Source organism: Notothenia rossii, assembly GCF_949606895.1.
Source record: "Notothenia rossii genome assembly, chromosome: 9".
NCBI classification, from domain to species: Eukaryota; Metazoa; Chordata; class Actinopteri; order Perciformes; family Nototheniidae; genus Notothenia; species Notothenia rossii.
Window position 1 is genome coordinate 10,219,267 of NC_136907.1, and position 12,932 is coordinate 10,232,198.

Here is a 12,932-nt window from a genome sequence, read left to right on the forward strand (position 1 = left end):
AGCTTCAGAAAACTCTCCTTCGGGGTTAACGCGGTTCTCCTGTCACGATACGAAGGGAGTGAGACTAAAGTCATAACGCTAGGATAAACTAAAATTAGGAAGCACTCTTGGCTTTATCAAGTTTCAGCAAGTTGCCGCATCCTCGAGGAAATTGATAACTTAAATTTAGTTTTTTGGAATAAACAGCCACAGAAAGACAAGTAGAAACAAGGCCCTTTAATATAATAACATTTACAGCAGGAAACGGGATGAATGGGATGAGGGGGATATATGTTCAACACAGATGCATTAAAAAATATGTTTTCACATTTAATACTGACTTTTTAAGGAAGAATGTAATTACAGTTCAAACCTACATGCAAAGGCCCCCTTTTGTTTGTAATACAAAAAACAATAAATATGATTATCTGGGGTCAAGTCTACCGTGGCAAATCTTTTTCTGGCTATACAGTAATATATTTAACATTTTGAGTGCCTTTAAAAATACCGTAAATGTACATAGAATCGTTACATGGAGATTGTTATAGTAGTATACAAGGTAAAAGACACCAGAGGCCTACGTTTAAAGGCTGAGAAGATTAATGCTCTGCTGTAAACCCTGATGCAACCGTCGTGTCGCAACAGGAAGAACATCAGGAAGAATGAGATTACAAGTTATTACACAGCAGCATGTTAGCCTCTTTTTAAAGCACATACTCTTTCCTTTTTTTCCCCACGCACATACACTTTTCAATAAATGTTAACCCTCATTAATCCAGATAAAATGGCTAAGACTACATTCTTATGTACAGAAACAGCCGGAAGGCATTAGACGCTAGCGGAAAAACCGATATGCACATGCAAGCACCTCAATCTGTCCGCTAGTGATCGCTAGTGACTGGCCGGTTACAGAAATGCAAGTCCAGAAAAGGTTAAGGCTCTCCGGACAAAACAGTAGCAGCTTGAAAAAAAGAAAGGGGAATGCTAACATATGGTCCATAAGAGAGAAATTAGAGTCAAAGCTGCGAATGAGAATGACAGAAAGTCTAAGCTGTTGATCTGGGTGCTCTGGAAATGACTGAATAAATGTCGGATGTCTTCAGATATTCTTCACACTTCAGCTTCACTTACCACATTAGGATTGTGTCACTGATAGGAGCTCTGCAGAGGTGAGAGGTAAAGATTAGGACTGGTTCAGGATTCATTAAGACACAAACACAAGAGAGCAAAGGTAGTTCTATTTAAATAGCTTTAAAGCTAACGGATGGTTTCATTTGGGTAGCGCGAGAGAGGACACGCTACCTTTTTGAATTGAATTAATCCCTTATTAATGCTATTTTTGTAGTCATTCAATATTATTGTGTCTGCATATAGCAGCAAACGTATCTTTTACAACAATTATAGCTATTTGAATCCCAACTTGGTGAAAATACCAGAGAACTATAGTTCAATATTAACGGCCATTATGCACTTTTGAAAAGACAGTGCTGAAATATCTACAAACAGGATAAGCAGTGAGTGCAACAAAGATAAAAACAGAGGTAGTAAAACATTTCTATCCTGATAGGAGACAGAAATTCTCTAAGGGTTAAAATTGCCACCATTTAAAAAGTTGTTTTCCTGCTCTTTAAAGACGCAATTATGTGAAACATATTGACATTGTTTTGTTCATACACCTCTTACATTATTTAAAAGCACAAGCAACCGTAACCAAAAATACTGTAAAGTTTGGTTTGATCAACGATGACAAGCAACATAATGCAAACGGTCTGAACTCCTGCATGTTTGTCCACACATGAGACATGAACCAGTCGCATGGATCCATTTCAACCAGTGTGCCTAATCAGTAGCCGAGGGACAATTCAACAGCTATCCAGTCTCTAATCTGCGAAATTATAAAAAACTCAGGACCAGAGTGGTAACTTAACTCTTGTCCTGACTTAAATCTTGAACAGCAGTTGATGGTTGACTGAGTGTTCAAGGCACTTTTATTTTAAATAAGAAAACAGCTCTTGTACACTTCAGCTATCAATTTCCTAAATGATTGCAGGAGAAGTTAGCAAACCTGCATCTCCCTGTGCTGCTGCTTGATGAATGTCCCGACAAATATAGTTGTTGTTGAAGAATGTACCGTGGGATATTTTAAAACGTTATATAATTACATCTAAGAGTATGGAAACACCAGATATAAACGAGGCTCCAAGGCTTGGGTTATATGTAGCCTCACACTTATCCATCGTGTTTACAAACCACACAAACACCTTGTTCCATGTCCACGGAGAAGGTTACATAGGTAAAATGCCAGCAGACAGTTATTCCTATATTTATAAGCTCCTACACGCAATCCACCACCGAGCTGTCTTCCTCGTCAGCTCCCCAGTCCTCGAACCTCATCTGAGGGGACGGCGCTGCCGGGTGGAGGTTGTTAATGTCGTCCAGAACGTCTTGCTCCGCTTCGTCCACGGGAACAATCCCCAAGTGACCGCCCTCCTCCCGGTGCGTGCGGATGTGTTTGCGTAGCGCCGCGGGCTCCTTGAAGCTGCGGTTGCAGAAGGGGCAGCAGCAGGGCCGCTCCCCGGTGTGGATCAGCTGGTGGTGTTTCAGGTGCTGCAGGCGGCTCAGGCGCTTCCCACAGATGGCACAAACGTACGGTTTTTCCCCGGTGTGCGTGCGCCTGTGTTTGCGCAAACCGTCCAAGTGGCGGAAGCAGTTCCCACACTCTGAGCAAGAGTATGGTTTCTCACCCGTGTGAATACGCAGGTGGGTTTTAAGCGCCCCTGACTCGCGGAAGCGGCGGCCGCACACTGCACACGGGTAAGGCTTCTCTCCAGTGTGGATGCGGATGTGCTTCTTCAGGCTGGAGATCAGACGGAAAGTCTTCCCACACTCCAGACAGTGGTGAGGCCGGTCTAAAGAGGGCTCCACTGGGGTGTCAGAGGCTGAAGGTCCAGCAGAGTCGTCTGCTCTGCCCGGTGAGACGCCGTCTACTCTCCCGGCTCCAGGAGTCCTAGCCAACTGTTTCTGTCCATCAAGTCCTCCCTGCTGCAAGTCACTGCCACATTCTCGCACAGGTCTTTGGTGACGTAGTGGATGAGTAAAGGAACGCTGGGAACCCTCTTCCCCAACTTGAACGTAGCCAAGATCGCTCTCCCCGACCCTGTTGTCCTTCCTACCGGGCTGACCGGAGCCTGAACCGGGCAACTGCTCCTCTTTAATCTCAAAACTGGAAGCTCCACCTTGTGCCTGAGTCTGCCTCTCATCTGAAAGACAAATTCAAACATGCAGAGATAGTTAATGTGAAAGGAATGCTATATTAAAACACAACTATGAATCCATATGTCCATTTAAAATAACTCCTTGATTTACTTGCTCTCACAATCAAAGACAAAGGACACCGTAAAAAATAAAACAGAATAGAGTTTAATGGATTATTAGATTAATCAATGAGTCAACCAGAAAAAAAGCATGTGCCTTCCTTGTTGATTATTGTCATTTGCAATGCAAAATAGAAGACCTGAGGTCTAAGTTTTTCAAATGTGGAGATGTACAGCTTTTCTCTGGTTTATTTAATATTAAACTTAATCTTTGGGAGTGACAACACAAAGTAAACATCTGATTAAGCCATAATGGAAATAACAGCTAGTTTGAGCCCTAATACACACAGTTCAAATTGCATATTTACCTGGTCTATCGGAGCACATATGCGATGTGTTGGAGGTAAAGGTGTCCAGCGCGTGGTTGGTCACAGAGCCGTCGGGCTGGATAGAGAGCTGGCACATTTTGTAGTCATCTCTTGTATCAAACCCGTGAAGGGAGTCATCCACTGACCCACCGAGACCCAAGTCCACCCCGGCTCCGTTCACATTCCGGCCGCCCTGGTGATCCCGGTCCAAGCCTGAGGCCATTGAAGCCATGGAGGAGAGAGACGGGGCGAACACGGACTGCCCGATGGACGGAGAGCCGGTGTAGGAGATCTGAAGCTGGTCTATGTGCTTCTGAGCGCTGCAAAGACATTCCTGTAAAGTCTTCAGCTCCCTTTCAGACACCTCCAGACGCACCTTGAGTCTCTCATTCTCCTGTTCCTTGTGCAGCAGCTCTTGCTGGGTCTCGTTGAGCATCAGCACCACTTCCCCCAGCAGAGTGTCCACTGCAGCGGACATGGCGGTCTGGATGGTCGGGGCGAGTCGGGTCTTCAGCGACGTGATGGTCACGCCGCCCTGCGAGGCTCCTTTCCGGTCATAACAGGACTCGACCCCGGTCCTGTCTATTAAGCTCTGTTTACGATTTCCGCTATTAGAGGGAGTGGAGACCATGCCAGCAGCAGCATAGCCTGTCCTCCGGGCAGTCATGATTTTAAAGTTAGCTTTAATGCAGTTTGCTAGCGTTTACAGGCTATGCTAACGTCTGATGAGCTATTAAAACAGTCTAAAATTACGACCAACTGGAATAATCCTGCAAGTGTGGTATATTAAAACAACGAACCGCTATTACATCTGCCCAAGTTATGTTTATCTGGCGTGGCTGACAAAAACAATGAACTCTTCGCAGGGCCCCGGTACCGCTAGCTCACATTAGCCTGCTAGCTTTAAAGCTAAAAACGCGAGTCGGTAAAAACGACCTCTTGCAAACACCGTGACTCTGCAGGAGGAAAGAGTCGACGGTCTTTACCGGCGTTATTCAAGTCCGTAGATTATTGTTCAGTGATACCATGGTCCCCAGCAGCAACTCACCCATCTCCTGCCTCAGCCAGCGGAACTGCTCTGTGCTGACTCTGAGGCCCGTCGCACAGGGATGGCATCAGAGTAGCCTGTGTTCACTGTGCCCTGAGTGTTGACTTGAAGGGAGTTTCATCCTTTCAGCAGAGCATTATAAATAAGCCATAGTGCTCCTTTTTAAATGTAATAGCCGTTTGCTTGCAAAGCATTTCGTATTTCTATTACATCTTGCATATTAGAAACATATTTTCTTTATATAATTGTTGCATTGAAAATGTATGTATAGACAATACAATTTGTAAACCCTACATTCAGACTCTTCTTTTCTGCTTTTCATCTAAAAGGTCAAATATAATTCTGTTGACACAGTGGTAAATATAATTTACATTATACAATAATACCATAGCTTAAGCTACCCTGCAGTATAAGACATTTAAATATGCTCCACTTTCAACAGTTGCATAATTAAAGCCATGTACACAATGTTGCATCAATAATTAGTACACATTAACATAGATCATGCATTTCCAAACTACGCGATTCGATCAGCCAAATTAGTAATTTTCTTTATTCATTCGTATTTAGTTCAATCAGTTTAATAAGTTTACCAAAGGGATGGCAAAATGACATCAAGGTAAAGAGCAATTGATTAGTTGAATTAACTCTGAGAATAATACAATAATTGTTTCTGGATTCCCTTTTTTAATGTCAACATTTTTCACCTGCTACAAAAGACAATATATGTCAACAGATGCTTTACATAACTTAGTTTGCAGCTCATTGGCTTTTGCAATTACACAGCTTCATATTGCACCATTACATAACTTGCTAATTCGCTACAAGTGGAAGAGGTGCTCAGATCTTAAAGTACCAGAATGTAGGAATGCTCTGTTACAAGTCACATTATTAATCCAAATGTGCAAAGTAACTCACGGTATTAAATAAATGTAGTGGAGTACAAGTACACGATATACCTCTGAATAGTAGTTGAAGTAAAAAGAAGCAAACTTTTTTTAACATTTAATTACTCAAGTAAAGTCCCTCAAAATGTTAAAGAAATATTTTTGTCTAAACTGCCCTAATGTACAAGTGTAGTGGGTCCTATTTACAAGCCTGCAAGTTTTAAATCAGGGCGAAATGTGACCCAATCTTCGTGGCTGTGCAGCAGCCATTTGCGGAAAAAAGCTATAGTTTTCCTCTTTTCAATCTTAAATTAGACTTGCGTGTTCAAAATCCAAAGCACACTCAGGTCATTGACCTCTCAGATGGTTATATATACTCTGAAACCGGCGGAAGACATACCACTTCATCCTCAACAGTGTGCTGCAGGATGCTGTGAAAGAGGCCAAACGTATCAACTTTGTGATGCTTCGCAGATGAACTGTTCAATGTCAAAATGCAATCCAACAAATTTAAAAAAACGAATTACTGTCAATTACACCAAGTGAGGAAACACGGACATCGGCTCGCCTGGCTCCAAGTTTAATTCCTTCTTTTTTTCGTGTTTCCCTTATTATTTTAGGCTGTAGGGGGCACTGTAGACTGCTTTAATAATACTGAAGTAAGAAACCTTACATTTATCATCTATCTATCTATGTAATTGAAATGACTTCCCAAACAGGAAGGAATTAACACTTAAACATTTGTTTATTTAAGTTATTCTTCATTATTATTATTTCTATCACGTATTATTGTTTTTTATGTAATAACTATCACATTATACTTTAAAAAGTGTGTTGCAGTTCCCAATTTTCCCCCCTGTTTACCAGCACTTGGATCCTTTAAAGATTAAGTAAAGTAGCCTATTGAGTGATTCTTACTGTAAGAAGAATCATGTCAGTTCTAGTTTTATGGATATGATTATTAATTTGCCTTATAACAGGACCCTGTTGAATTGACTTCGGTCGCTTCTATTTCTTAATTATAAAAAACTATATTCACATTCAACCGTTCGTAATGAGGAAAGCAGACTCATACCAGCCACAGTGGTTGGGGAAAAAGTGATGTGTTGCATGGCAAGAGGGGCAGTGCATTGTGGGTCATGTTGCAACACTTCTTTATCTGCCTGATTATTTTGTCACAACACAAATATTTCTTGCTCATATTGACACACTATCTAATAAAAAGACTGTGACACTGTTTCTCCCATCGTGGATAAACCATTTACAGACCTACAACTGACTCATTTCACCCCTGGCCTTATGTCACACCTGTGATTAGTTACATGTCCGTCATAAAACTGCCAAAACTCTATGACTAAACTGTACCATAACTTAGAATTCTATTTTTTTCCCTAGACAAGAACAGCTGCAAAACAACCGTATTTCCCCCCTGGGGTCAATAAAGTCTTCCGAATATGAACATGAATTATTAGGAAATAAAGCAAAAATAGATGTTTTTCAGTGTAGAAATCAGATAGAATACATACACAAAGCCTGTGTTACGCAATACATAAACCTACCCATATTCCTGCATAAAAATATTTGTACAAATATTCTCCTTGACACGTACACACCCACACTGTATCCAGTAAGACCCAAACACATTGACTCACCCACGGCTCATACAAATAGATAGAAAGAAAATATACAATAAAAGTATAAGAAACATAACAAGAAAACATAATAGCTAAGATAAGATATGGTAAAGTCAAACATGTAGATAAGAATTCGAAAGGATAAAAATACTGTAAAAGTTAAAATAAACAGTATAAATAGAAATTACAAAAATAACATATAAACATGTCTTTATGCAGGTGTTAGATCTAGTATATTTGGGTAAAATAGTCATTCCTGTTGTTAAATGAGTAAGTGCATTTTGATATAATTGTTCTCTCAGTCAAAGCTGACTGAACACAGTCCTTCTGGTACACATTGAGTCACCAACGGCTCATACAAGATGGAAAATATACAATAAAAGTATAAGAAACATAATAAGATAAGATGGTGTTAAAGAAGCAACAGAAAATAAAGGGAAACACGTAGATAATAATTCACACAAGGATAATAATAATAATAATGATAAAAGGAAAATACAAATAACAACAATAATGCAGGTGTTAGATAGTGTATTGGGGTAAAATAGTCATTTGTGTAAATAAATAAGTAAATTAGTATTTTTATATCATTGCTTTCTCACTCAGAGCATACTGAACACAGTCCTTCTGGTACGGGCAATGCAAACTAATAGTGCCCATATTTTCTGTGGTCTAAGCTCAAAGTCAAAGCTGAGATGAGAGCGTGCAGCTGGATTTGTGCCTGGCTACATCTGGAAAAGATGCTTTCCCACATGTCACATAAAAATTATTGTCCAGTTCTTCTCTTTCCTGAAAGCGCTGACTGGAGTTGTGATGTCAATTCTAAAAACAATCACCACATCTTGTACTTCTTATTCTGACTGTTTTAGTCTTCTTAAGAAAAATACCAGCATAGTTATTTAAGACTTGTTCTTTTCCAGAACAAGCACAGTCAGGTTGATTTCCGGCCTTTTTGGTGAGCACACCAGTAAAGTCATACATTTTTTTCAGGTGATAGGACATGTGGTTGAGATAATGGGATAGGCGGAAAATTACTGGCATATGTCAGGGATGATGAATTCTAATGAATATAAGCCCTGACGTAGACAATACCCAATCCTGTTCAATTTCCCTCAGCCCTAAAAGGAAAACAAGAGATCATTAACAAGAAGTGCATGCTCTAAAGAAATCTGCACACCGCTAAGGAATGCACATGGTTCACTTCACCAGTAAATGATCTAATTTTCTAGCTTATAGTAATCATGTCATTAACAGCAAGCACATAACTATAGCATTCAGAAAAGAGGGAGGTGGAGCTGGTCAAGCAGAGTCGGGAATAAGGAGGGATTGTGGGAGGAGGGCAGAAAGAAGGAGGTGATTGTTTGGGAGAAGGGAAATAAATAAAGGAGGAGAGAGAAAAAGAGGGAACAAGTGGAAGGAAAGACGAGGGGAACGGAGCTCATTCTCAATCAGATTTCAAAACCTTTGCATCAACAGGTAGGTTTATAACTTTTTATTATATTTTCACTCTTAACACCAGAGATTGTAGCCTAGCTGTGGCTAAACAAATAGCCCAGAGTAGTATTCAATAGTGGCTCCTGCTCTATTTTAATGAGGTCAAACAGACTTATCTCTCCAAGGACTTTTGTGAATGGGATCCATTGTCGATTCTCTATGCATGTCCAGCACAGCACATATTTCAGGTATGTTTGTGTGGATTCTTGTGGAAACGGCACTTGCAGCTGTCCTGTAACTGGACCCAGCTTAGAGGGCTGCACTCAGTCTTGGGTGTGTAGGCATTTGGACCTGTTGTGCAATACGCCTGGAATGCTGAATTAGTATGAAGTACCTCCAAATCTTAACAAGTGAGGATTAATGATAGCAGCTCTGTTAACAAGACTATAAATCCTTCACAAACATGCCACAGAATAAAACTTTTAATTAATGAAGTGTCCACAGTTGCAGTGTGCGTTACTTTTTTGACAGTTAATGTTCTTTTTCAATTTCCCAGCAGGCACTAGGCTCCCATTTAAGCTATTTGTTACATTCCCTGTGCAGTTATATACCCTGTAAAAGACACAGCATCAGTGAAGAACTGACTGCATGTCCCCATTCAGCGTCTTTCATGCGGGGAAAAGAAGAGACGTCTAGTACATGGCTGGAAGCCCAAGGGGCTGATGCTTTTCATTGATCTGAAAAACAGATTTTCCAACTAGCTGATGGAATTTTTCTTTCTCTCATTTCCAGAAAGATGATTGCTGCCAGCAGGGACCTGCCTTTCCCCCTGGCGATCGTTTGCCTGGTTCTCATCAGGGGTTACCGTCCCCTCCCTACATCACAAGTGCCAGGCACGTATACCATGAGTCCCCAAACAACACGTGAGTCCTTCGTGGTTCGGGAAAATGATTACCCCGACGATGAAGTCACAGCCACACCTATACCACAGAGCAAAGTGTCTCCACATGGACAGAAAACTGAGAAATGCAAATACAATCCCTGCCTGGAGAGTCAGATCCCCTGCACTGAGCTGGCTGCCTCCACCGGCTGCTTGTGTCCAGGCTTCACTTTACATAATGTGCGCCCGCAGCCCCCCAGCCTGACATCGGTCACCTGGAATGGGTCGGAGGTCATAGTTCAGTGGTGTGCACCTTATTCCCACGTCACAGCATTTAATGTGACAGTCGGGGGGGAACAGAGGCAGACGTTTGGGAAGAGTCGAAGGAACGGTGGAGTGGGCGACATCGAGCACATCTCAGAGGTTTGTGTGATGGCGGTGAACGATGCTGGGCACAGTCAGGGGTCCTGTTCGATGTTCAAGCCACGGGACAGGAGTCTGCCTCTGACGGTGGGACTCATCGGGGGGGCGCTGGGCTTCCTGCTGCTCCTCTTGCTGGCCGTGCTGCTCTGGAGGCGCAGGAGGCAGAGGAAGCAGCAGGCCAGCATCTCACTGCACAACACTACTGAGACACAGTGAACAGAAAACAGAGCTAAGATAAGACTCGGCCCCACAAGATTCCTCAGCGTCATTCCAGTTCATTAACTGTGTACTCTATCATATCTGCACAAAACAGGATATCTTACATTCGAAGAAAGGAACATCTTGTCACCTCACATCGATACATGTGCCATTTAGAAAACCATTGCTGTTTAAAAGGAAGTTCTGACGTCTGTGATTTGAAAACCAGCTTAAAAGAGTATTTATTTAATATAAGTTTTCTAAAAGATGAAACCCAGAAAAAAGCCCTTTTGGGGGACAGGTTTAAAACATCAGATGACTTTTTGGTTGACAGTTTGGCTTTTAGGTTTGTGTTAATGTATGAGATGAATATTTGAGTTATGTTTGTTGGCGGTTGCTGACATGTTTAAAAATACTGTATAATGTAAAGCAAAAATGTGTATGGTGGTGTTACGCTTTCTTTTGTAACTCAGTGACTGAATGCTTTAAGTTTTAATAATGGAAAGTGAATGATGTGTTGTATTATGTGCTGTGTTTGATAGACCTTAAGTATGTTAAGAGTTTGATTTGACAGATTTCCTAAAACAAGTTTTGAGAAACAAACTGAAGGACTGAAACTATACTGTGTGTTTAACGTCTGACTATTCAGTTCAGTTAAACTGAATGTCTTGAGTTGCTAAAATGAGTAGTTATTTCACAGCTTTGGGACGGGTGTTGTCCTCCATCTGTGTCTCATTGTCGGAAGTGGTGTTGGCATGCTGGATGAGCTCAAGTGTTGCTGCTGTTTTTCCAGCTGTCATACAATAGCCTTTTCAGCGGATATGGATTTGTGAGGTTCGTCTCACTCCAGCTAAGACTTCCAGTCATCTAGCACTGAACTGGAGAGAAGCTTCAGGCTTTCGTTCTTTTTTTTTTTGGGTATTGAAAAAGAGAAGAAAGTCCAATATTTAAACCCCCCCTCCAGTTTATCTCATGTTCAAGCCTCCATCTGCATGTCTCGCAGCCATGTTATAATTCATTTCTTTCTCTGGCTGCTGCCATGGAGCTTTTCCATTGCTCCTGGCATTTTTATTTTTCCAACTGCACTGCACAATTTACACAGAGCTGCATGGAAGTCAGCTAACAGCTGTACTTTGGAGACACAACAGATTGTCAATTTCAGCCGCTGAAATGGACTCAAGATGCTGCTTTTATGACATGTATTCAGCCTGAGAGTGCTGTCGCTTTCATACTGGGAGGGACATCTGGACATAAACGGGCCAATATGAGAGGAAATGCAGACACATGTGGACAATTTAATGTGGTAGCAGCCTGTACTGAACAAAATGTAGTGTACTTAAACCTCAGTAGAATAGATTTTCCTGATGGTACCTGAACAGAACAACATGTACTCATGTATTTCATTTGGAATTGAATGTGATTTGCCTTTTTCTTTTTAAAGAAATTATTTTTTAAAGAAACGTAAGATGTGTTTGAATGTTTACAGAACAATAAAAGTCTACCTTAAACCGAAAAATCACGTTTTCAATAAGCACATGTGCTCATTTGCTGCCCTTGGAGGTTACATCGCAATGATTGTAAGAATGTAAAGCTTAACCTAAAGACACAAGATATTAAACTTATATCACTAAAGAAATACATAAGACGACTTGGTAACGCCACCATCTTCTCTCCCAGAAAGTCTCATCATTGACTGGTATGGTTGTAATTGTATTAATTAAATACTGATATTAACTATATACCTAAATGAATCCGACTAAGATGTGTAGTGTATGCTGTATGGAATTGAAAAATATAATATATGTCGTGGCTTCCTTCCTTGATTTTCCATCAAGCCACTAGACGCCTAAACAGACAGTTCTAACTCGTTTCTTTCCTTAAATTACTCACAGTTTGAAGTGTTGCTTGGCCTCCGATGGTTTAGAAGATGTTGCGATATGTTTGCTCAAAATAAAATAACAAACCTTTGCACATGCAACAAAGAAAAATAGGCCTTTACAATATTCAAAAGGAATAGGAAGGATAGGATTTCTTATCAAATCAAAATACTGTCTCTAACAATATATATTCATAAAAATTCAATGAAAAATTACCAAGTTAAATTGAGCAACCGGAGTAGGTTTATTCTGTGAAGATTGGGAACCCACATTTTCCATTTCAATTCATGAAACTACAAAAAACAAACAAATCCATCACGGTTTTGAGTTTGAACGACCTGAAGTAACCTTTTTCAAAGGCAATACATTCAGCAATGTGTGACTTTAAAGTGTTTAGAAGTGATCAAGTGTCACACTCTTCCAACTTAATTATCATTTTAGAAAACGTATATGACATATCAATTAAATAAAAGAAAAATATTGGATATATGGCACAGAATAAACCATATGACATGATCTGCCAGTCATTTGCCGAGTCCTTTTCGCATCGATGCAGCTCCCGGGCAGGCAGGGGCTTGTGCCGACAGAAGTAGCACGGACTATGCGTAGGAGAAATGTCCTTCAGAGGAAATGCTCCTCTGAACTGCTGATCATTTCCAACACCTCCAGTGAAAGACGGAGCAGATACACAGTAATGATGATTCTCAGATACATATGACACAGCTTTTTTTGTAACTGCACGCCGATTTTGAAACAAGGTCAGCAGCAGTAGGGATGAGTGTTGTGTACCGGTCATGTTGAATCACTGCCATCTCATTCAGCAAACCCTGACTCATGGTGAGGTCACATTTTAAACAGTAAATCAGCTGAATTCAGACTCCGGGATTTCA

At 40.9% G+C, this 12,932-nt stretch overlaps 2 protein-coding genes across 2 annotated transcripts; one reads left to right on the top strand and one right to left on the bottom strand.

Moving 5' to 3' along the window:
• Positions 1 to 201: 201 nt before the first annotated feature.
• Positions 202 to 4,776, bottom strand: LOC307018698 (uncharacterized protein). The gene is made up of 2 exons (XM_079649057.1): positions 3,662 to 4,776; positions 202 to 3,239 (listed from the first exon to the last, which is right to left on the bottom strand). Exons 1-2 carry the CDS (start codon positions 4,326 to 4,328, stop codon positions 2,314 to 2,316), a joined length of 1,593 nt encoding a protein of 530 aa, XP_079505183.1. The 5' UTR covers positions 4,329 to 4,776; the 3' UTR covers positions 202 to 2,313.
• Positions 4,777 to 8,497: 3,721 nt separating this feature from the next.
• On the top strand, positions 8,498 to 11,681 carry LOC307020902 (leucine-rich repeat neuronal protein 4). Its single transcript, XM_079652599.1, has 2 exons — positions 8,498 to 8,706; positions 9,457 to 11,681. The coding sequence occupies exon 2, from the start codon at positions 9,461 to 9,463 to the stop codon at positions 10,181 to 10,183; it is 723 nt and encodes a 240-aa protein (XP_079508725.1). The 5' UTR covers positions 8,498 to 8,706; positions 9,457 to 9,460; the 3' UTR covers positions 10,184 to 11,681.
• Positions 11,682 to 12,932: the final 1,251 nt, after the last annotated feature.

Bases quoted from the DNA above. Each gene is read 5' to 3' on its own strand.
- LOC307018698 (XM_079649057.1), bottom strand. From the start codon at position 4,328: ATGACTGCCCGGAGGACAGGCTATGCTGCTGCTGGCATGGTCTCCACT. The intron at 3,240-3,661 runs GTAAATATGCAA...TTTGTCTTTCAG, and splicing joins TATGTGCTCCGATAGACCAG to ATGAGAGGCAGACTCAGGCA.
- LOC307020902 (XM_079652599.1), top strand. From the start codon at position 9,461: ATGATTGCTGCCAGCAGGGACCTGCCTTTCCCCCTGGCGATCGTTTGC.